This window comes from Odontomachus brunneus, unplaced genomic scaffold, assembly GCF_010583005.1.
Source record: "Odontomachus brunneus isolate Ranch 3 - 2012 unplaced genomic scaffold, Obru_v1 Obru_scaffold_001, whole genome shotgun sequence".
Lineage (NCBI taxonomy): Eukaryota > Metazoa > Arthropoda > Insecta > Hymenoptera > Formicidae > Odontomachus > Odontomachus brunneus.
Window position 1 is genome coordinate 3,928,590 of NW_022639451.1, and position 22,424 is coordinate 3,951,013.

The 22,424-nt window shown below is 41.1% G+C and overlaps 2 protein-coding genes across 6 annotated transcripts in view; one reads left to right on the forward strand and one right to left on the reverse strand.

Annotated features, from left to right (window-relative positions):
• The window catches only part of LOC116840345 (growth/differentiation factor 8), a 33,345-nt gene extending 24,187 nt beyond the window's left edge, over positions 1–9,158 (reverse strand). Inside the window, exon 1 of the mRNA XM_032806948.1 lies at positions 7,952–9,158. Within this exon, the coding sequence (XP_032662839.1) occupies positions 7,952–8,318 (367 nt within the window). The 5' untranslated portion in view covers positions 8,319–9,158. The remainder of the gene's footprint in view (positions 1–7,951) is intronic.
• Positions 445–22,360, forward strand: LOC116840316. Of its 5 annotated transcripts, none has more exons than XM_032806913.1 (8): positions 445–1,181; positions 16,644–16,862; positions 16,997–17,091; positions 18,768–18,899; positions 19,593–19,828; positions 20,537–20,757; positions 21,059–21,321; positions 21,675–22,360. In XM_032806913.1, the coding sequence occupies exons 2-8, from the start codon at positions 16,752–16,754 to the stop codon at positions 22,090–22,092; spliced, it is 1,476 nt and encodes a 491-aa protein (XP_032662804.1). In that variant the 5' UTR covers positions 445–1,181; positions 16,644–16,751; the 3' UTR covers positions 22,093–22,360. The 5 variants fall into 5 exon arrangements, with proteins under 5 accessions (XP_032662804.1, XP_032662795.1, XP_032662786.1 ...); XM_032806904.1 differs by lacking the exon at positions 445–1,181 and adding an exon at positions 10,021–10,577; XM_032806895.1 differs by lacking the exon at positions 445–1,181 and adding an exon at positions 16,070–16,476 and having other exon boundaries at positions 16,644–16,817.
• Positions 22,361–22,424: the final 64 nt, after the last annotated feature.

Here is a 22,424-nt window from a genome sequence, read left to right on the forward strand (position 1 = left end):
TTCTCATCTAAACGCAGAACGTTGTGTTTGTTTTTCTCTGTATATTTTTTATGTATCTGATTAATCCCTTATCGTATCGTCTACATATATGTCGGCGAGAAAAAATATTTAAAAGACGGCTAATCAGTCGCGTCTGCAGCGACTATCAGGGCGGAACGTGCACGGTATATTTCCTACAGGAATAATTTTAGCCAACATCGAGTTCGAGGTTACGCGGCGGTGACTACAAAGAGACTGCCGGTCTTTATTATAATGAATTTTCAGGTCCCGTCTCATGTGTATAGATTGTTAATATCGAGTCGGTCGTTGCGCATTGAGCGCTGGAGAAGCTTGCACATGTACGCACTATTAATACATTAAAAAAAGAAGTAGTTGGATCGACGATCACCCGCCTTCAAAGAAGTATCGTATCTATTGAACAAATTATGCGTTAGTGCAACAATAAATCGCGTCGATATAATTATTGACTAAATCGCAATCGTTGAACCAATTGATAACTCTCATCACAGCAGCAACTATATAATTCATTCGATCGACTAAACATCTGCTTGATCGTTCAAGTGAATTTTGATCATTCAAGCGAAGTCTCATTAACTTCATTACTTTTTTTTCTCAGTATAGATAAATTTATTGCAGACCATAGGAAGCGAGTGTTTCTTTCTCGATAAAATTTTGGTCTTATTACGCGTGTTTTTAACCAACGTAAGTCGTTGTGCGATAATTGTGGATAATTGAAAATTAAGAATTAAATCGGCAAACATTCGTTCAAATAAAACCTACTTGAAGTTAATGACAAGTGCGAATCTTGTCGTGAAGTTTACCACGCCGGGTGACTGCGATTTATCGCAACATCCTCTACGTAATCTCTGGTTATTTAAAACTTGGCAATTATCGGGACTGCAACGTCGAAATAAACGGGTTGCTTCTTAGATCAGCTTCTAACGTCTTATATAACGTATGATTCGCAAAAAGTATATGATATCTGAGACAGCGGGATAAGCGCTTCGTAATTATACATGTACGACAGATTCGAAACGATCGTCACCATCGCCACATCGCGAGAATATCTTGCAAACCGCACTGCTTAGCACAGATCATTGTTGAGTGATGAACTATACTGGGAAAAAAGTCTTGTGATAGTTAACAAGTGCATTTAGTTGAACATCTGAGTGCAACATTTGGTAACTTTAGTATTTAAATATTTTTAATATTTAAATATAGCTACAAACTGTAATATCTATTAAAACCATCTGGTAATAATTATAAAAGAATTAGATCTGGTATTAATTACAAAACAAATTCTTCATTCAGTTGAAGCAATTGAATGACTAAATAATATAAATAATTTAATAACAACTACTACTAGTTTGACTACTGCAAAGATATTTGGTCATTTCGTACATTCATTACATAATATAATGTTTATCATTGAACAATATGATTTTATTTAACAAACTGTTTGGTGATACGTATTACATAAATTGGTATTATTATTTACACGAAGAAAAAATATTTGAAAATTTATATTTGCGAGATATAAAGTTTATTCAAAGTTTTTTTAGAAATAGACTTTATTTCACAGAAGTAAATTTTATATCTCACAAATAAATGTTCAATGTATTTTTTCTCAATGTAACAACAGATAGTAAACCTCGATAATAAATATCACGAGTTTGGCTTAGACTAGATTATTTGTTAAGACTTATCTACTTAATTATATTCACTTACACGTTTAGTTGAACATATTTCGATCTTATAGTCCCGATATCACATAGATTGGTAACAGTCACCAAGTCTCAACAACAATCACTAAGCCTTGCTAAAAGTTGTTAAAATCTACTAAATTATTTGATTGTATACACTTACACGTTTAGAACCTATACGTGGAAATTAATATTTCATCAAAGCGTCTAACTATTATCCAAGCTCGATAGTTGTTAACAAACCTTTTTCTTTGTGTATCAACACTTCACTAGTTCCAACATGTACGGACGCGCGTATCTATACATTTGTGGAATACTTACACGCACTTACGAACACGACTTGCAAGAGATAAGATCAAGATTTTTCATCTCTTGTGGACGTTGGAAAAAAAATTGCCAGTTGTTTTCTCGAAAAAGATATGATACAGAGCGAAAAAATCGAAGAAAATGGCCCGATGCAGACGAAAAAGGTGTCACTGGAGGGAAGAAAAACGCGTTGCGATTGATAATCAAGGGAATCAAGCAAGACGCAAGCGAGATCGCGTAGCGGACGATAATGCAACTAATGAGAAACGCACGACATCAAGAAAATATACGCCTCGAAACCAAAACAAGGAAAAAAGAAATGGCGTTGCAATGTAGAAGATAAACCGCCAGCAAAAAAAAATACGTCACGGATAAAGAACGGTCAAAAGGTAGCAAAGATAAGAGAGAAGAAAGATTACGAGTGAAGTGAGAAGAAAAGTGAGTAAGCCAGGCGGCGAGTGCAACGTACATAAATAAGAAAATGAAATGCAACTTCATGAAACGAATTCCATAAAATGAGAATTAATAAAAGACGTGTATTAAAGTGACATAAATACAAAGTGATACGCGGACGATCTGCTGCATAGTACATAAAAAGAAAAATAGAATCAGATACAATAGAAAGACATACCAAAATATCGATGAAAACGATAAAAATATTGATGACCTAAGGATCATTTTTTATTTTGTTTTTTGATTATATTTTTGATTGCGTATAAAAATCATCATCTTCGAGAACAGTCGCAAGAATGATCTTCTCTACATTTCTTCAGTCAAACATTCAGTCTTACATTGTGCATGGTAAAACTTAAAAAAATATTTTACACAATTGTGACAGAGAAAGAAAGTATGAGAAAAAGAGAGAGGAAGAGAGAGAGAGAGAGAGAGAGTAAAACCTTAAAAATATACAAGTAGATTTCGGAAATAAGATGCGGACTTTGTTGAGAAGGAAGGAGGACATCCTGTGGGTGAAGGCGGAGTGAAGAGAGAAAATTCGCGCGACGGATTTTCAAAGATCGCCCTGCATCTGCGGGGATGAGACATTGGACGAGACGGCCAAGAGGTCGCTCATGATAACCCGTCAGCGAGCACGATACTGGTTACTCATTCTTTTTTTAGCAATTTCGGCGCTATTCTACTACATCTACTCGTTCTGTATCTACTTGCAAAGTTCAGCACTTCAAGCACCAGCTGATATCGCAGTTTGGCGCATTACGGGCGCGATTCGCCCACGTTTTACGCACAGTACATACGCATTACGCCACAACTCGAACACGTCGCGCGTATGTATCAGTCATGCTGATTTATTTTCAATAAATCGTTCCGGCTATTAATCTCACCGATAACTCCCCAACAGTGGTGTATCGTTTCTGAACTTTCGTTCTCACATCAGCACTCGTTATCTACATGATGCTAAATATATGCAGACTTATTTTCGACTGGTGCTGCAACAGCGTGATCAATTTAGGAAGCACACCAGCTGGGATTGTTCGCTACATTGTGGCCAGCAGCGAATAAGGCCTCTCGCGACGCGACGAATACGAAGGAAGTTGAAATTTACGCGAAGTCGCTTACAAATAAATGCGTCTCGAACAAACGAGAGATATGACAAGTGTAGATTTTACAGTGAGAGAAAAGATGTCGAAGAAATAAAAAGTATTTATTCGGTGGGTACCAATAACATATTTACTTATATTAATATGAAATATTATTAATACATTAATATGAAATATATACATTTTCTTAAAAAATCTTAAAATATTTTTCTAATAAGAAAATATATTTTTTTTTTAATCTTAACCTTCCGAGAAAGCAATCATTTATTCTACTTAAATAAAAAAATTTAGATTAAAATAAATATGTTAATACCCTCTCCCCTACGTGTGGATTTTTATTTTTAAATATCTTTTCTCTCAATGCATTTACCTTTACATTTACGTATTTTAGACGTATTTTCATATTTGTCTCTAGGAGAAGAGGTAAACGTTAAATACAACTCAAAAGTGTTTTAAAATATTTCACAAATCTTCTTTTTTTTATTCAATATTCTTCTCGGCACGTTTAATCGGCAGCAGTACGTAATGAGAGAAAACGACTGCGTTGCGGAGCGTAAGTATTAATCTCCAACAATGTAGCACTCGCGTGCAATTGATAACCGAGCTTGATAATTCGCCGCTTCATGGTTGATCCTTAACGTAAACCGTGCAAGTAACGCTCCATCACGGTTACAAGCAACATCCGTAATTAGCGGCCCACCCGACACAACGACGAAGCATTATGCGAGAGTTCGCCGCGGGAGCTCGAGTCTCTCTTTCTCTTTCTCTCTCGCGCCTCCCAATCGCACTACCGGAGAATAGAGGCATAATTGGCGCGATACAGATAATAATAAGTCGACGCGCTTATGGGGAATGGCCAAAGTGTCCGTAATCACGCGAGCTGCGATAATCTTCCGACAATATGGTCGGTGCGCGCTTCGACTGAGAACTCTGTCAAATGCCGATCATATGTCTCTCCCTCCCTCCTTCCTTTCCTTTTCCTCTGCCTCTGCTTCTCTCTCTTTTTCTCTCTATCCCTCTCTCTCTCTCTCTCTCTCTCTCTCTCTCTCTCTCTCTCTCTCTGTTCCTCTCTTTGTTTCTCTTTCGGGCGAGGCGTGCGCGGAGCCAAATTATGCCTATAAAATTCAAATTCGTTCGAAAAAACGCCGCGGCTCTCGACCGCCGTAGCGCACCGATCGGTTTCTCGCTCGAGCTCCCACCTAAGCAGGTCGTTGATCTCGTTTTTCTCCTTTTTTTCTCTCTTTTTTTTCGCGAACACGGGGGCCTTAATAACAGGTTGCGGTCCTACCGCCACTATTACGTGCTTAGCGGTAAGTGGCTCGAAGACAGTTTCGCCCGAGGGACTCGTGCGGCGGCGGATCGTTTGGATCTTCTTCTCTCTTCTGCTGCTTAACAAGTGTATATTATACACAGCGTGCATACAGGGTGTCCACGTAGACACGCGTCGCCTTGAGCCTCCGCCCGTTCCTCCTCGGCTTGCGAATTTCTCAAACGGCGGCGACAATTTTTGACGAGTTGCTCGGGCAGAAATTGAGTGAAATTAGCGTAATTGCGACTTGTAATCGCGATTATCGGGAATCCATAGGCCGCGTGACACGCGACGATCGCGATGAAAATCGCGCGCTTGCATCGCCGCGTTGCAACCGCACGTTCTCATTTTACGTTTCGCGAACGGCGGCGGAACAGGTGAGCGGACGCGTACATTTTTGCAAACTCCATGAGGATTCGACGTCGGATTCGATTGTTACGACATTTGTCGCCAAACGTGAAGAAGCAATAATCGGAGACCGCTCCGTCGATTCGATTTTCGCAACAAGGAATCGCGACGTTTCCTTGGAGAACTTCAGAGAAAGATAATGCACAACCACCAAGACACCCAGTATAAGGTGTTATATAGGGGGCCTGCGCGCAGCAGCGTCGATAAGGCCCATTATCGCCTTGCGAGAATGCTCTTGAAGCCACAGGGTGGGATCGAATTTCAAATCGAAACTGTTAGAAGGCGCACGAAGGATCGAAGGAAGCCTAGACGCACTCTATGCCTGGCGAGCAAAGAGTTCGACTTCAGCCAACGATGCTATGTTACCGCGCGCATCAAGCACTAAGAACGGCACAAATAGCAAGCCGCCTATTAATTTACCTCAATTATAGGATCGCTGCGAAAGTGAAGGAGGGAATCGCGAAAAATTTACGCGGAGATCTGATTCTTCTCGCTCCGTTGAATCTCTCCTCTGTTAATAAAAATTTACGAGCACATTCATCCCCATATTCACGAGCGAACTGCAAATTTTAAACAACGAGGCACTTACGCGGGATGAAAGTACGGCGAAATATCAATTCCTTTCGCGTCTCACACTCGACGTTGATCCGCGCTTGCGAGAAAGAAGAGAGAAAGAGAAGGAGGAGGGAACAGTGGGTACTTTACGGGAGATCCTCCGAATTTCTTTTTCACCCTTTTCCCGAACTTCCGCTCCGTTTCGCCAAGATCTACGCTCAGATCCGCGTCATCATTTACTTTGGTGCGCGCATCGCCGGTGAAGGGGATCGAGTTGTGGCGCTCGTCGAGCAAATCGTGAAGTTAACGGCAACGGATGTCGGGTATAAGAGCAAGTTATATAATTGTTACTTCGGCACTATTAAGTGCTCATCAGCGGCGATGATACGATGCAATTCAGTGTGCCTACAATATTGCATGCGAGCGTGTGTATAACGCGAGTCACGCCGGGCGGATCGCCGAGTCGCTGAGGTTAATTTACTTGACGTTGCCAAGGAAAACATGATCGGTGTCGTGTATGAAATATTACCACTCGCGGTAATTAATTCTGAGCAAACCGTCGCGCGCTGGCATGATCTTTGGGATAGCGCTACCCGCCAAGATATGCACAGCGGGTTTTTGCAGCGGCATATCGAACTGAACGCAGCGCAAAATAGAAGGACGGTCGCACGTCTCAACACATAAGGCATTCGACAATTCGTCGCGCGAAAAGAGATTTCTTTTTTTTATACACTGAGAAGAAAATAGTTAAGAATTTATCTGTGGGACATGAAGTGGATTTCTGTGTAAAGTAAAGAAGTCTGCTGCTGCCTAAACAAACTTTATATCCTACAAAGAAATCTTCTAGTATTTTTTTCTCAGCGCATGGCGTACCGCACATTGTATTGGCGCATTCATTAGAGATTGTACAGAGCAATGCTTTCTACGAACGTAAGAACTCTCAATAAAATGCGAATCACAACGATTGTCTTGGTGTTATTGAAATAAATGCGTAAGTGCACAGTTGCTTCCGCTGATAGACGGAAAATCTTGTTGAGAGGATAATAACGTTGCTGCGAGAAGGATGAACAAAACTTTTTACATAGCATTACTTTCTTTATGACAAAAAAGAGAAAAAAGCTAACGCGGTCTCTTAGTGCGATCAAATATTCGATCTAATTAATCTAATTAATTAGATTAAAAAGTTTCAAAAGAAAGAGTCGGTTTAGCGAGCGAGGATTACGAATCAGAATTGTAAGTCCGCAAAAAACTTCCGACTCGCGTGCCTGTGTTTCCCGCCGAGCATTATTACACTGAGAAAAAAGCAATTGGATTGACAAAATTGGCGGTCAGCCGCCTCTGAAGAAACATTGGGTCTATTGAACAAATTACGCATTAGTGCAACGGTAAGTTGCGTTGATACAATTACTGATCAACGAAATCGCAATCGTTGGATCAATTGAAAACTCATCGTAACAACTATATTATTCGTATTTGATCGACTAAACGTTTGCTCGAACGAATTTTGTTCGTTCAACCAAAGTCTCATTAACTCAGCTACTTTTTTTTTCTCAACGTATCCTCTCAAGAAGTTTTTCTGCCCGTCATCAGGCGTGACCGTGTACATGCCCTGCATTTGCATATTTCAAGCTTTCCGTCGATGGTTTTGAAAATCACACTTGAATCACTCTGTAAACTTATATACTAGTACTGGTACTATACTAGTACTGGTCAACTGATATACTTTTGTGATTGGCAAGTTAATTTCGAATAGAAATGAAATATTCCATTTAAATCGAATTGGAACGAACGATTTTACTTGCCAATTTACTTCGTATCGAGAATTAATACATTCCTAATATTTTATATTGTCGAATATATATCAATTAATCCACGTAATAGAATAGACTATGATAAAAATTGGTGCTTTCTAAAATATAGTTAAATTTTTATTAACCAATAGCTTTTCTTTTATCGTGAAGAAATAAGTGGAAGATCCAATTTTCCTGACAGAGGTGAGTGTGCAAGACGGCGCGAGTGCGTGAACTTAAAGTTCTCGTGAGATCATCAAACTTGACTGCATCGCTTAGCAATATATATACCAAGAGAAAGCAAACAGAAGGAGAGAGACTTACGAGGTTGCGCCAAGGCAAAGACGCTCTCCGTCTTCGCGGCATATTCGTCGAACTCCTCGTGATGCGCGATACCAGGCTCAGGTGGCTGATCGGCCTGCATCCCGTACATGTCCATCAGCTTCGAGATCGGCGGAATCCTCGGCAGGGCGCGACCCGTTATATTGGGCGCCTGCTTCAGGCCAAGCTTGTTCAAGATCTGCTCCTTGATAACCTCCAGACTCAATATGCGGTACTCCTCGTGCTTCCTGCAGGCGCTGCAGGCGTTACCGGCCATCGCCAGGTGTCGGACGTGAGGTCTCTCGATGCCGGGGGCGTCGAAGGCACCGAGGAGGACCAGCGAGAGTAGCAGTAGCGCCCTCGTGACCATCTTCTTCAAGGTCGCCCTTGATCGGATCAACTACGATCGGCCTTCGTCACGAGAAGAACGATCAGATCGTCGATAGCATCGTCACTTCTCCTCACTGAGTCCTGGTCTTCTCTCGGAATGCAACTCGGAGCTTCTGTTGCTTCCTCTCTTGGGCGATTCCGTGCCTCTGCTTTTGTCACTCTCGGTTTCTCAGAATAGGGGACTTGCTCTTCTCTCGCGGATCTTCTTTCTGGATTTATCCTGCAAGAATGCTCGCAGTTTCACCGTTGCTCGTTGTTCTCTATTTGTCTCCGCGCAGCTCCGGCTTCTTCCGCGAGGGAAGTCTCTTTCTTCGTCGCTTATCTCGCACCGCCAGCTTCTTCCTGAACTTACGCAACCATACGTTCTCCACTACCAAAAGCTTCCTGGTCCCTGACTTATTGCGCTGCCCTAGTGTCGCTGCTCCGCCGGAACTGGGCGACCGGCCTCGATCACAGTCGCGATCCACGCGATCCAGTTTCGCTTTCTTCCTTCCTCCGTCACGAAGCTACCCAACTATCCGTGGAACTTGAAGACTTAGCGATTTCTCTCGTCCTCGCGGCGGCAAAGTGAATCTTGTCGATTCAGGCGGTCAGTGCGATCGGATCGGAAGGGAATTGCCAGAGCAGTCGGAGGAGCAGTCCGTTCCACTTTCGGATTCACCAAGAAACGTTCTCACGCACACCAATCACCGCGAGAGAGACAGAGAGAGAGAGAGAGAGAGAGAGAGAGAGAGAGTCACAGAAGGCACTTGGGTCTCGGTGCATCAGGCCTTGCTGCTTCTGTCGATTGACCTGACGGGTCATGCGGTCCGTTGCATCCTCGTGACCTTCAGTCCTGGCGCCAACCCGCTGTCATTTCGAGACACACGCGGTCGCGCTCACGAACTCTTTCAATGACAGACCCTATTCTCAAGCGAACGTCATCCAAGGCGTCATGGCGCCAAATCCGAGCTGGTTTCTTTGGAGCTACAGCCACAGGATCGACTAATTTTACCTGTCTGTTTTTCTTGTACGTGCGTCTCGATGTCTCTTCCTCGTGAATCTCCTTACACTTCCGGGGCTCTGACTTGGCCGGCCCACTAGCGGGTGACTACTACTGCTGCTTGTCTCCGTGACTACTTACTGGGACCAGTCTTACGCGCCGTCAGCTCAACTTCGCCGTCGCCTCCAGGGAAGTCACCAAGACCCAGAGCTGGCTCTCGATGAGAACGACGAAGAGGACGATGAGGGCAGCGGCGGTCCGTTGGACTTGCAGATCCGCGGACTTGCAGATGGATCCTAAGAGCTTGCCGGCCTGTCAAGCACTGAGACAGGAGGCGCACGTTCTCACCGCATATATGTCGAGGTAGAGACCTCCTCCTCCTCTCTTCTTCTTCTTTCTTCTTCCCTCTCTCCCTCTTTCTCTATCTCTTTCTCTCTTTCCCTCTGTCCTCTCCTCTCCTACGGCATCTCCCTCTTTCGCGCACAAGTCGCGACGTCTTTCTCCGTCTCCTCTGTCCCGTAGTATCTTACGCACTCGCGTCGTGTCGTAGAGGCCGAACGTATACCTATACCCGCCGCCAACAAATCTCCCTCTCTCCCCCGCCGCGCTCTCCTACTCCCTCACTGCTCCCCTATCTCCCCCCAACCCTTTCGCCACCGCCACTGCCACCGCCGCCACCGCCACCGCCACCGCCGCCGCGTCGTCCACCACCGCGAATACCGCCGCCCTCCCCCTCTGCCGCCCTCGAATCTCGCGCGCCCGACCGTCGCACCCGGCGCGACTTGCCATACCCCACCGTTCCTCATGTACGAACCTCTCTCTCTCTTTCTCTCTTTCTTTCTTTCTTCCTTCTCTTCCCCGTTGACTTGCCTTCGCGATTCCCTCACGGAGAGGCGACGTTTAGCTTCGTTCCTCTCTATGCGCGGTTCGCAAATCGCAGGCGGCCCCCGTCAAAGCCCGCCACGACAACTTTACGAACGCCAAAAAGATTCGGGCACCGGGTCGTCCGCCGACCGCCGTGTCCGCGTATTCCAGCGACCTCAACAGACTCTGAGTGCTCGTTGAGGATTATTGCGGATATACGCGACCGTGTATCAAGCTTTTCGGCAGACGGAAGGCCAGAGACCGTTGAGACCCTCAAAAAATGAAAGGGGTGGCTTTAACCACTTCGGGTGACACCTGTTTCCGTTCTTGATTGCCCTTGGAAGTTTTAGCAACGCCTTTAGGGGTTTCTATCCGCTAGTGGCTACTTGATCCGTAAGTAGAATACGGTGAGGTCGTGTAGAACCAAAATAAATATAAATTACTAATACTTTACTCAACAATTCCTTCAGACATTTTATGATTGCTTTCGTCCTTAGGGTTGATATGATAAGTCTATTGACCCTGAAATTGTATATCGGGGTCATCGCCACGTATGTCCATCTCCTCCCTAATTTTTTACTTTAAATTTTTATCGCATTAAGTGGTTGTTTATCATTATATCACATATTTGCAATTGTAATAATACAATTGTCGTTGTCACCGTTATCGCATCATCGATCCGCAGCCCTCCTCGCCAACAACGTCGAACTGGAGTACGAAAGTGCGTTGCTGCATCGCGTTTCCTTTCGGGCCACTGACCGCGCGAAGATGTTTTATGCATTGTCCGTGTCGTGCCGTTAAACAAAAAGCGATCGTCACTCATCCAATGGTGAAATGTGTGTGTGTGTGTGTGTGTGTGTGTGTGTGTGTGTGTGTGTGTGTGTGTGTATTCCTTGTCCTTTTTTTATTTTATATTCGAAGTTACTGGCGACCAAACGGCGAGAGATACCAGCGTCTTTCTCTCCCCCCTCCTCCCTCCCTCTCTCTCTCTTATCATACCGTATAAAACTTTCAAATTCGTCGATTACACGTGCCGCGGCGGTGCGTGCAGTTTCTGCACATCAATCGGTCTTGGCGCGTGGATCTACCGATCGACTGAACGATCGATCGATCGAATCTCTTATGCTGCCCGAAATCGAGGGCACCGAACGCTGAAGCGCAACGACCGTCATGCCGTTGTCGCATACTGAGAGAAAGAATATCTATAAAATATAGTAAATATTTATTTGGTGGTACTAACAGTATATTTTTACTTATACTAGTATAAAATATTTTTTTCAAGAATAAGAATGTATGCATTTTTTAAAAATCTTAAGAAAACCCTTAGTTTTTCATATAAATGCAATTATTTTTTCTATTTAACTCTTTATGTCACATATATATTTTTGTATTAGACCGATTTTTTTTAACTTTCTACTCAAAGATTTTTCAAGTCGCTGATTATGAATCAGAAGCCAGAATTTTAAAATCGATACTAGTTTATACAGACTGCATAGAAAGTAAAATGTCAAAAAAATAAAAGGAATATATAGTTGAAGGGACTTATAAGATAAATATACCAATGCCCGGACGTGTACCAATCTCCGGACATTGTTATTATTTTTATATTTGAATATGAATATTTCAACTTTCAACATATAATACATACATATTGGTATACATACATTTAATATTTATATTTAGTGTACGTTAAAAGATGAAATATTTAGAGAAATATTCAAAATAATAAGAGTGGAATTAGGTACATGTCCGGGCATTGGGACATTTACCTTAATGATAGATGTAAATCGCTTACCAATATTTCGCTATTTTTAATTTTAAAATATTTAAAAATTCTGACCTCAGATTAGAATTCAGTGTTCCAAAGAAACCTAAGGACGTCATTACAAAAAATAACTATTCATTTAAATTGACATACAGTAAAACATATTGATTAAGCAACATATTGACTAAGTAACATATTGACTAAGTAATATATTGACTAAATAAATGCCTAAATTGCCGTTTTGCTATTAATAATAATTTAAGAGAAAATTAATTTCTTTTCATAAAACAAATTTTAATTATTTGTAACGCGTCTTATGTTGGCCAGACCAAGCGGCAGTTACTTACTCGAATAAAGGAACCTCGAGCTCATATGATACGTAACAACAAGTATCCATCTCCCATCACGGAGCATAGATTTCATTTTAACCATGATTTTGATTGGAACAATGTAGTAATTTTAGACATTGAAAGGAACTATCACAAACGCCTCATTTCGGAGATTCATATAAAAAACCAGAACAACGGTTTGAATCTCCAGACGGATTTGGACGGTTTAAATAATGTTTATTTTCCTTTGCTAGATATGGTTTGTGACAAGCGGTCGTGATGCTATCTGAATTCTTCCTTTAATTACATCTGCTTCCTCATCATACACACATCTCACACTGCTTTTTCTTTTTCTTATTTTCTTTTTCTTTACCGTGTGTTTGTCTTTATTAGATATTAGTTTGAAATGTATCATCACGAATTATTGGTTTCTATTGTTTCATTATACGTTGTTTTATGTTACCATAATAAGACTCTTGACTGAGGAATGCCTCTTTATGTATCATTGGTACCATATATATTGGTAAGCGATTTACATCTATCATTAAGGTAAATGTCCCAATGCCCGGACATGTACCTAATTCCGGACACTCTTATTATTTTGAATATTTCTCTAAATATTTCATCTTTCAACGTACACTAAATATACCAATATGTATGTATTGTACGTTGAAAGTTGAAATATTCAAATATAAAAATAATAACAATGTCCGGAGATTGGCAAATGTCCGGGCATTGGTATATTTACCTTATAAGTCCCTTCAAATATATATTCCTTTTATTGTTTTGACATTTTACTTTCTATGCAGTCTGTTAACAATGAATGCGATTCGGCCACACGTCCAACACAACGTATGACTACAACCGGTTGACCTTTCATATTGACGATTTGTGACATTATGAACTGAAGAGAACCACATCCTATGGTCGAAATATCTGAATTTGTAATTTATTATGTATAATATAAAATAGCACTTAACTCTTAGCATAACTCGCACCTTAGCTCTTTAGTTCCTTTCGAAATTGTATTTTGTTTAACCATTTGTTTATTTATTTCAATTACGCAAAAATTTATATACACCTACTTTTTTTATATTTGTTCATGCATTAGGAACTCTATGAGAACAAAAGACCTTGTACTTAACATCAAGAACGTCGTTAGAATAATTATAAACTGAGAAGAAAAAACGAATAGTGGACTGAGCGACCTATCATACCACAAAGGGTTAAATAAAAGTGAATTTAAGTAAATGTGTTGTTTAGTATTCACCAAATGAATAGTTACTAATTTTTAGATATCTTTTCTCTCAGTGTCATCCCACTGATGCACGATAGCGAAGTATGAGGGCGAGACGAGGAGGGTTAGAAGAGAAGGAGAAAGAGGAAGATGCGGGAGAGCAGCGCGCACGGGCCCGGCATTTGAAATCCAAATGGGGCCTCAAAAAGATTCAAATCCCGCGACGGGGCTGCGCGCGATCGCAGATGCACCGATCGCCGCGTATTCTAAACGACGAGATTTTTTTGCATTCCGCATACATCTTTCTTGCGAGCGAAACCGGAGATTTCGGATAGGCGCGGCCGATTTCATCGGAGTTCGAAACCCGCGGCGCCGTCCAGAATTCCGTCGCAGTGAGATGGACGTTTAAATTGCAAAAGCGGGACGTAACATACTTTAGGTGCGTCCGCGCGTTCTATAAATACAGCTTCTCCTCCCGAGCAGGACTGTCGAGGGTCGAGGGTCTTTTTTCTTTTTTTTTTCCAAAGTGGCAATGTGCGTTGCCTGCGGGGAGACGAAAGTACTGCGCATAAGAACGCGCGCTCGGTAAAGGCGCCGCGCATCCAAGAATTTTTCACGGCAACGCCTCTTACGAAATGGCAAAGCGCGCAATATCTATCCGCGATCCGTGAGCTGATTGTCCACAGAGAGGGAGAAACCGAGAGGAAGCGCAAAAAGAGTACAGCGCGCGCACACGCATCTCTAACGGTAAAGCAATCCATCTCGGCCAAAACCAACATCCCATGCGCTTCCCATGCGCGCGCGTTTACGTGACTGCCGGAAGGTGAAAAGTGAATACGCTCTACCGCGCGTAGTCTTGTCGAAATCACCACAATGTCTGCTTGTCCGTTAACACATCGATCGTGAAATAATGAGCACTTTGATCGGCGACGGGCTCTTTCATTATGTCTAGTTAGGTTCAACGAGACGGATCGCGCTCATATTATGAGTTGCGCTACTCAGGTGCATTATGTCGTTCAATAAAATTTTATGGTTGTCTGATCACACTAATTTCCATATTCCTTTTTCTCTCGTAGTGGTCCCTTTTGTGGAATCAATTATAATAATTTGCATGCTCGCGGATCAGGAACGAAATTGCTTATAGCTTCGTCGAAGATATCTCGCTTTGATCTTGGCGATCGTACGACCCCCCTTTTTTGGCGAGATTTCATCTGACGGATCACCGTTACCGATACAATGTGCCTGTACTTTTTATCTCGCCCTTCACTTCTTCGTCTTCGTCTTCTTGTTCTTCCTCCTCTTCCTCCTTCTCTTATGCGTCTTCTTTGGTGCACGAAGTGAATCAACGTTCCCTTTCTACCGGAGCTAAACATGCATGGGGTATAAACAGAGAGAGAAATCAGGGAAACTGTATGCTCTCTGAAGTCACGGATATTTTAGTACCCGTTAGAAGAAAGTGATCAAAGTCACGAGTCTCATAAGTATGTGAAGCAAAAAATGACTATGACTATGATAAATAGTCATCACATAGTCATAAATAGTCATAAATAATCATCACATTATCACTTGATATATGATAGGCTCTCACGAGAATTCTAAATGCCTATAATGATGATTAGTATATGATTGCAGCGTTTGCCAAGCATTGAAATCCTCATGAAGCACGCAGTGTTGGTTCACCACCGCTCTTACTGATTGAAAGTCGCCACAAACGTAACAAAAGTTAATCTTTTCCGCATCTAAATTAAAGCATCCACCTTTATCTTTATAATTCAGGCTGATCTGACACTCGCTTCTGTCATATTGGACTGTGACGTCAGAAGTGAGAAATAACACGCTGAAAATTCTTACGTGCACGGAAAACAAAAATCTCAGTTCAGGGACTGAATGGGGATCAGATGAAAACCTCGCTGACGAGAAGTAATAACTTTGTTACTGCGAAACATTCGTCTGAATAGTCAACTATATTAAAACTTGGTTGAGATAACTGACAACTGAGTAGAAACCTCCTACAGGAATCTTTCTATTTCTACAACCGAGTTTTTTATCTAGTCTCCAAGTAATACAAAATTCAATTATACTAACGGAGTTACTTTTTCCGTATACCATATGTAAGTAAAAAGATATTTGTATAAAAGAATATATAATTGAAATCACTTGAGCATACTTGTAAAGTGTTCCGAAAACTATCTTTTTTCTTTGACAGTCAATAAATAGCCGCAACATAAACGTGGCAAAATCATGAAGAAATCATGAAGAAAGAATTAAAGAGGAAAGTTATATATTACGTATATAATTTATAATTTCATAGCTATTTATTGACTATCAAGAGGAAAGAAATAGAGTTTTCAGAGCGTTTTACATGTATATTTAAGCGATCAGAAATGTTCTTTCATATAAATATCATTTTATTTGAAAATGGCACGCATGAATTTTGGACATGCGTTTTCTCGCTCCTGACATCATCAATTCAGAGTTGCGCAACGAGTACCCAGGAGTTTTAATAATTTGAACGAATTAATTTCCTAAGATATATGTATGTATATATATATATATATATATATATATGTGTGTGTGTGTGTGTGTGTGTGTGTATTTAGACTCTCTTTAATTTTATTATTACGATTCACAGACCTGACAGACACGCAATTCACTGTGGTGAATCGTAACATCAAAAGTAATTAAACTTTGACATATGAGAATGAACACATCACCTCATATCAACCCTAAAATCCTCGTATTAGTATGTGTATGTTGCGTACGTAGTACGATAATTGACGTGACATGACAAAGCAGACGACAGCTCTTCGCGTCTCAACGGCAAAACCTGTCAATTATTCCATTGGTGCGACGAAAGACGCGAATTCACACGGGCGATTTTCACCTTATTCGCGCAGTAAGACTGGGAACGATCATCGGAGTGTATCGGAACTTGCCACGATGAAATATCTTCTCTCACCGGTGGGGAATTTTTTCTATCTCGTTATCGTTTTTAATGTATTTAAACAATTTATCTTTGAAGCTCTCGTTCTCCCTCTCTCGTACGCGATCAGCGCACATTGTTTGATTGGCGGTTGAGCTTCATTGTTCGTAAATCGTCATAATATTCGCGTAACGTATCATTGCAGCTGGTACTTCCGTGCTTCGCGACGGCGATATGTCTTCGATTTCTGTCGAAAAAGGATACGGAAATAATAATAAACAAACCGGGACACATCTGGTTTTGGAACGCAAACATGAACGAGTTCGACAAGCTCGAAACGCTGACAATGAACGACACGGCTTTCTGTAGCATCAACACGGTGAGCGATCTGCGCGGAAAGACACTCATCGTCGATATAAAACCCGTGAGTGTGGATTTCTCTTCGTGCTATTTGCGGCTTTCGTGTAAGATTCGACAGACCTAACGAGGCTGTCGTAATTATCGAGTTACACGACAATGTTGCAACGCGAAGTGTCGTCATCCGAATTATCATTTCAGATAAATCCGTTTATCATGCAAAACGCAGATAAGACCGGAGTCACGGGTTTCATAGGAGACATCTGGACGAATCTAGAGGATCTTTTGGGATTTAAGTTAGTATATCCTAAGAGAAGTAGTACTATAAGCTATTCATTGTAACAATGTTCACTGTTTTTTTACCAGTTACAATAATCGGGCAAAAAAAGTTCTAGAATTAATCAGTTTTTAAGCGGTAATAAGATGCAATAATAAAAATTTTAAGAATGTTATTTTTTATAAAAAAAACAAGATAATTTTCACTTTTTTAAATAGATCCATGTCTTTTTTTACCCATAGTATTGTAAAAAGGATCAGAACAAATTCAATAATAATATTATTTTTACATTTAACACAATGAATAGAAGATACAATAATATTTAAAATATAATGTAATAATGTTAGATGCTCAAGACATATTCAAATAATGTTAGATGCTCAAGATATATTCAAAGTATAATCCATTTTCTGCAACACAAAATTTCTTTCTTTATAATAAAGTTTTATATGTTACATTAATTAGGATATTTCAATTTATATTTCTGCATACTTAGGTTATACGTTGTTGAAATCTTCGTTATTATGTGTTCCTTTTTTTCTGTGAAATAACTATAGATAATATAATAAGTAATTATTGAATTTGTTTTGATTGAAATGATTTTATTTTATTTAAATTTTAAATTAATATATTTAATTAATTAAATTAATTTTTATTTAATTAATTTTTATTTAATTAATTTTTATTTAATTAATTTTTATTTAATTAATTTTATTAATATAATATTTTATTAAAATTTTATTTTATTTAAAAGTGAAAATGACCTTAATATTTTATGAAAAGAGAACGTTTATAAGAGTTTTATTAATACATCTTATTTCCATTTAAAACTGATTAATTACATCTACAGTTTTCTTACTGTCCGATCATTGTGACTGGTAAAAATATAGTGGACATATTGTTACGGTGAACACATACTATAAGAAAGAAACAATATTGTTAAAAATGAGATTGCTTTCTTATTTATGCGAAAGCAGAAATGCACAGAACAAGGTGTCGTTCGCGACAGACTTTTAAACACACGACTTTTCAGCATACGGTATTTATCTTGTAGTAGATGGTATATTTTAACAATTACTAAATATTTTATCATTCTCTATGATTATATACGCGGGCTTAAGCAGGGAAAATCTCATTATGGCATACGAAGGGTGGCCGATGACCAACGTAATGATCTTGGTAACGAATTCGCAAAGTAGTTAGGGTGGGTAGTTCTACACGAACCCACGGAGAAAACGGGGGGTGGTTTGATTCTCGATTGAGTATCAGGGGGAGGCCGGCCATACCTACATATTCCATTTGGAATTACTTCGAAAGACTGGCAAGATAGTCGCATTTCCCACCGACATAATACGGTGTCTTAACGCTGTCGATTTACACGAACAATTTTCATGGCGACGCATCAAAGGGGTATGTGTGACGAAGCCGTACGTGGAACCTACCCAATTTTCCGCGTACCACCCACACGCCCCGGTGGTGGGTCAAAATACTCGCATGATTCATTCGTCTAGACAGGTATAAGTATAGTATCAGGATAGTCAGCGCGGAGAAGGTAAAGCGGGTGTGCGCGCGGCAGACGGTAGGGAAAGGAAGGGTTGGAGGGTAGAAAGGGCGGAGGGAGGGAGAGGGCGGTCGGCAGAGACGGGCCGAGTCTGCGGCACCCGTAATAAAAGCGTCTCTTCGGCGAAAATGCAGGACGATTTACCGAAGCCCGAGATTGAAGTACTACAGGATGAATGAAAATACTCACGCACTGCTCACTGCCTCGATGATGCACCTGCCCAGCACGAGCTACTACGACTACAGCCTGCCATTCACGACCAACTCGTAAGTCGAGCGCGCGCCCTTACTCGTTCGATCATCCCCTAGCTCGCAAGCGTACAAACAAACGAACGATTTCTCCTCGAGAAAGCGCCGTTCATCACTCGCTCTTATCGCGGGCGCATCTTCGCGCGAACGTAAGCTTTTTAGCGGAATTTTTACACCGGTCGTTAACCCGTTTCGGTTAGCCACCACCGGCCGGGACATATATACTTGCGCTCGGGCGACACATATATACTTCGTCGCGATCGTATCTCGGCTAATGACTCTCTGATTTTGCTTTCGCGACTTCTCCTCATGCATGCTTGTTTGCACGGGAAGGGAAAAAAGTAGAAGAAGAAGAGGAGAGAGAAGAGGGAGCAAAAGAAGAAGCGAAAAGGCCAAAGACGAATTTCCGTATCGGCGATCTCCAACAGCGGGAATTTTGTTTTTCGCGCGCATGAAAGCCACATGGCACACGTGATCGATAGGGGGTGATCGTAGAATAAGATAGATAAGACTGCGGAGTCTCGGTTCCAGTCCGAGAGCGCAAACACGCTCTCGTGTTTGTGACTGTAGCTACCTTCGAGAACCTTGGAGACAGCGTTTCCGAGATCCTCGTTCGGATATCCTCAACGATATTTAATTAATTAAAGGGCGCCCGCGCGCGTCCATTCAGAATTGTGCTATGACGGCCTGCGTTAAATGTCCCGCTTTCAGATACGCTTTGTTCGTCCACTGGGAGGGTGAGAAAGTCTCGACAACGTGGTATCTCGACACCTTTAGTAGTGACCTGTGGTTAACGGCTTTCATCTTCATCTTGTGCATCGCGTGTAGCATCATGGGAATGTACCGCATAAAGAAGCTAATCCACACTAATTACATGGAATTTCACGACGAGCTTTCCTCGCCGCTTTTCTGCTTGCTTTACGTTCTGGGTGGTATTAGCGGCCAAGGTAACACGTCAAAATAGATGTATGCACAGTGGTCGGGCAGGAAAACATTCTAGGAGCAATCAATCAATATTAAACGGCAATAAGATGTAATAATAAATATTTCAGAGAAACGTTATTTTTTATAAAAAATCATAATTATTTGCATTCTTTTTTTTAATGGAACCACGTCTTTTTTGTCCGTAGTATTGTAAAAAGGGTCAAAACAAATTCGTGCGCTATCGTACGGACGAAAAAGCACGAACGACAGGTTATCGCAGTTCGACAAAGATATACCAGTTTTAATTGATTACGAATCGTTGCGACGAATAGCACTTGACGAAGAAATATACATCTAATTGATTTATTATATAGTTTCGCTACGCGTCGCGCGCCTGAACTTCTCTGCTCCAAGATATCGCGTTATCATATCTCATAGAGCGAGTTGTTATGTAATTCAAACGTAATTATTTTGCGAATATAATGCTTCATTTAATTTTGATACATCTGTGGTTTGCTGTTTCCTTTTTGAATTTGATTACGCACTTCTTTTCTATTTTTATCTCACTCACACATGTACTGTCATCAACAGATGAATTCATTCTGCGTTACATCTAAATTATTCTCTTAATAAGAAAAGCTAAACATTAAAAAAAAAAATATCAAATGTATGGAATTAGCAGAAGGAGAAAATAAAAAAGAATTCCTGCGGAGGTCATATTCATTGTTCAGGATTTCAGAAAGTTCCGAGGAGCTGGTCCTTCCGTTTGATTATTTTATCCTGCCTGACATTCGGACTATTATTGTCCTGTGGATTCAGCAGCACTCTCACTTCCGATCTGGCGAATATGAGAGACTCTTTCCCCTTCACTAGTCTTGAAGATGTGGCGACGAAAAGGACACACATACTTTGTATCAGGAACGGCAGCAATGCTTACAGCTACTTTACAGTAGTACGTAAAAATAGAAACAAAGAAGTGATGAAGAAAAGAAAAAGTAAAGTAGCTCGCAAGCGCGTGAAAATGCAGACAAAGAAATAATAAGAATAAAAAAAGAACGAGCTGATATAATTCGAAGTTCCGCACGCGCGGCTGCTGTCTCTCTTTATGTTTTTTTTTTTTCTTCTTAGGAAGTGCCGGCTATTTAAAGCTCCGAGAGAGAGAAAGAGACGGAGAGAGAAAGAATATTGCGCTCTTTTATATTTAATCTTACGAGAAGGCCCCGCGCCTGTAAGGACATAAAGATATCTTGCAGGACGAATCGTCTGATGGTGAAATTAAGGACAACTGGAAAGATTTGATAAACCACGGCTGCCCTGACATGAGCAACGACAATCTCACCCCAGAACTGTGCGATCCGAGTTTCGTTTATTTGGAGGCGCCGAGCAGATTCCGATCGATATACTATAGGGTTCAGCGTAACTGTAGCTTCATACAGCTACCCGAGACCTATTGGAGCCGCAGAATGGTGTTTCTGCACTCCAGGTCGGCGCAACACCGACACCTCATTAACATGTAGTGAGTGTCGTTTTCTGATTGGCTTTAGCGTTACCCTCAGCCGCGCGTGGCACTGAGAGAAAAAAGCGGCTGATCCAACTAAAATTATAATTAGTTTTATTCCTCAACCACATTTTTCGGTTGCTCTAACACGAAAATGGCGATAGTCACATGCATGCAAAATTATTATCACTTACATTACAGAGTAGAATTGTAATTTAGTAGAATAATTTTCTTAGCCATAATTTACAGTAATTATTTCCCTATGTGATCATAGTTGTAAATATCAAACAGTTTTGTCTCAGTACAGCTTCATATTGTCAGCCACGCGCGATCTCTTTGTCCGAAGGTATTCGCGAAACATTTGTTGACAGCATACTGCGAATGGGCACAGCCGGGATACTGAATTATCTCGAGAAAAAGTGGATGCTAATGAACACTTACGGCGAGTCCAATTATCTTGGACAGAGCACCTTCCAACCAGTGGAATATGAGCATATTAGTTTGGCCTTCTGCGGATTCTTCATGATGGTCATCGTCAGCGTGTTTATCTGTGTTCTAGAGAACGTTTGGTACAAGCTACGACTGAGATATAAAAGGATCAATTCCACTTTAGTATTAGTGGGGCCACACGATTACATAAGCGTGAACATGACGAAGGTGTATCGCAAACCGAGGCCGAGGGTCGTCATTGTTCGACGGTGTCAAACAGTCAGATCGATATTGTTACCTGAAATTATGAAGGACCCAGTATTTCTTCAGAACGTCACGGTGCGAGTGAGTCGGCGGTAAATGTTGCACTTATAATCCGAAGTGCGTACATTTCGTCCGGGAACAGCGAGATATTTTCACGGATCCTCACGTGATTTTTAAGAAACGAAAGAAACGAGTCGGGAAATTTGTCTTCGAGACTTCTTTTTCAAGGATTACAAGCACACTCGATCGAGACTAACTGAACAGTTCTATCACGGTAGTGTAGCAACGTACGTTTCCATAATTCCAATATGTGGACACATGCATTTTTATTTGCTGGCAATAAATCATATGTTACGTCGACTAATACTGTGATTCTTTCGATTAATTATTATCTTACATAATCCCTATCACACACTTCGTCCTTTAAT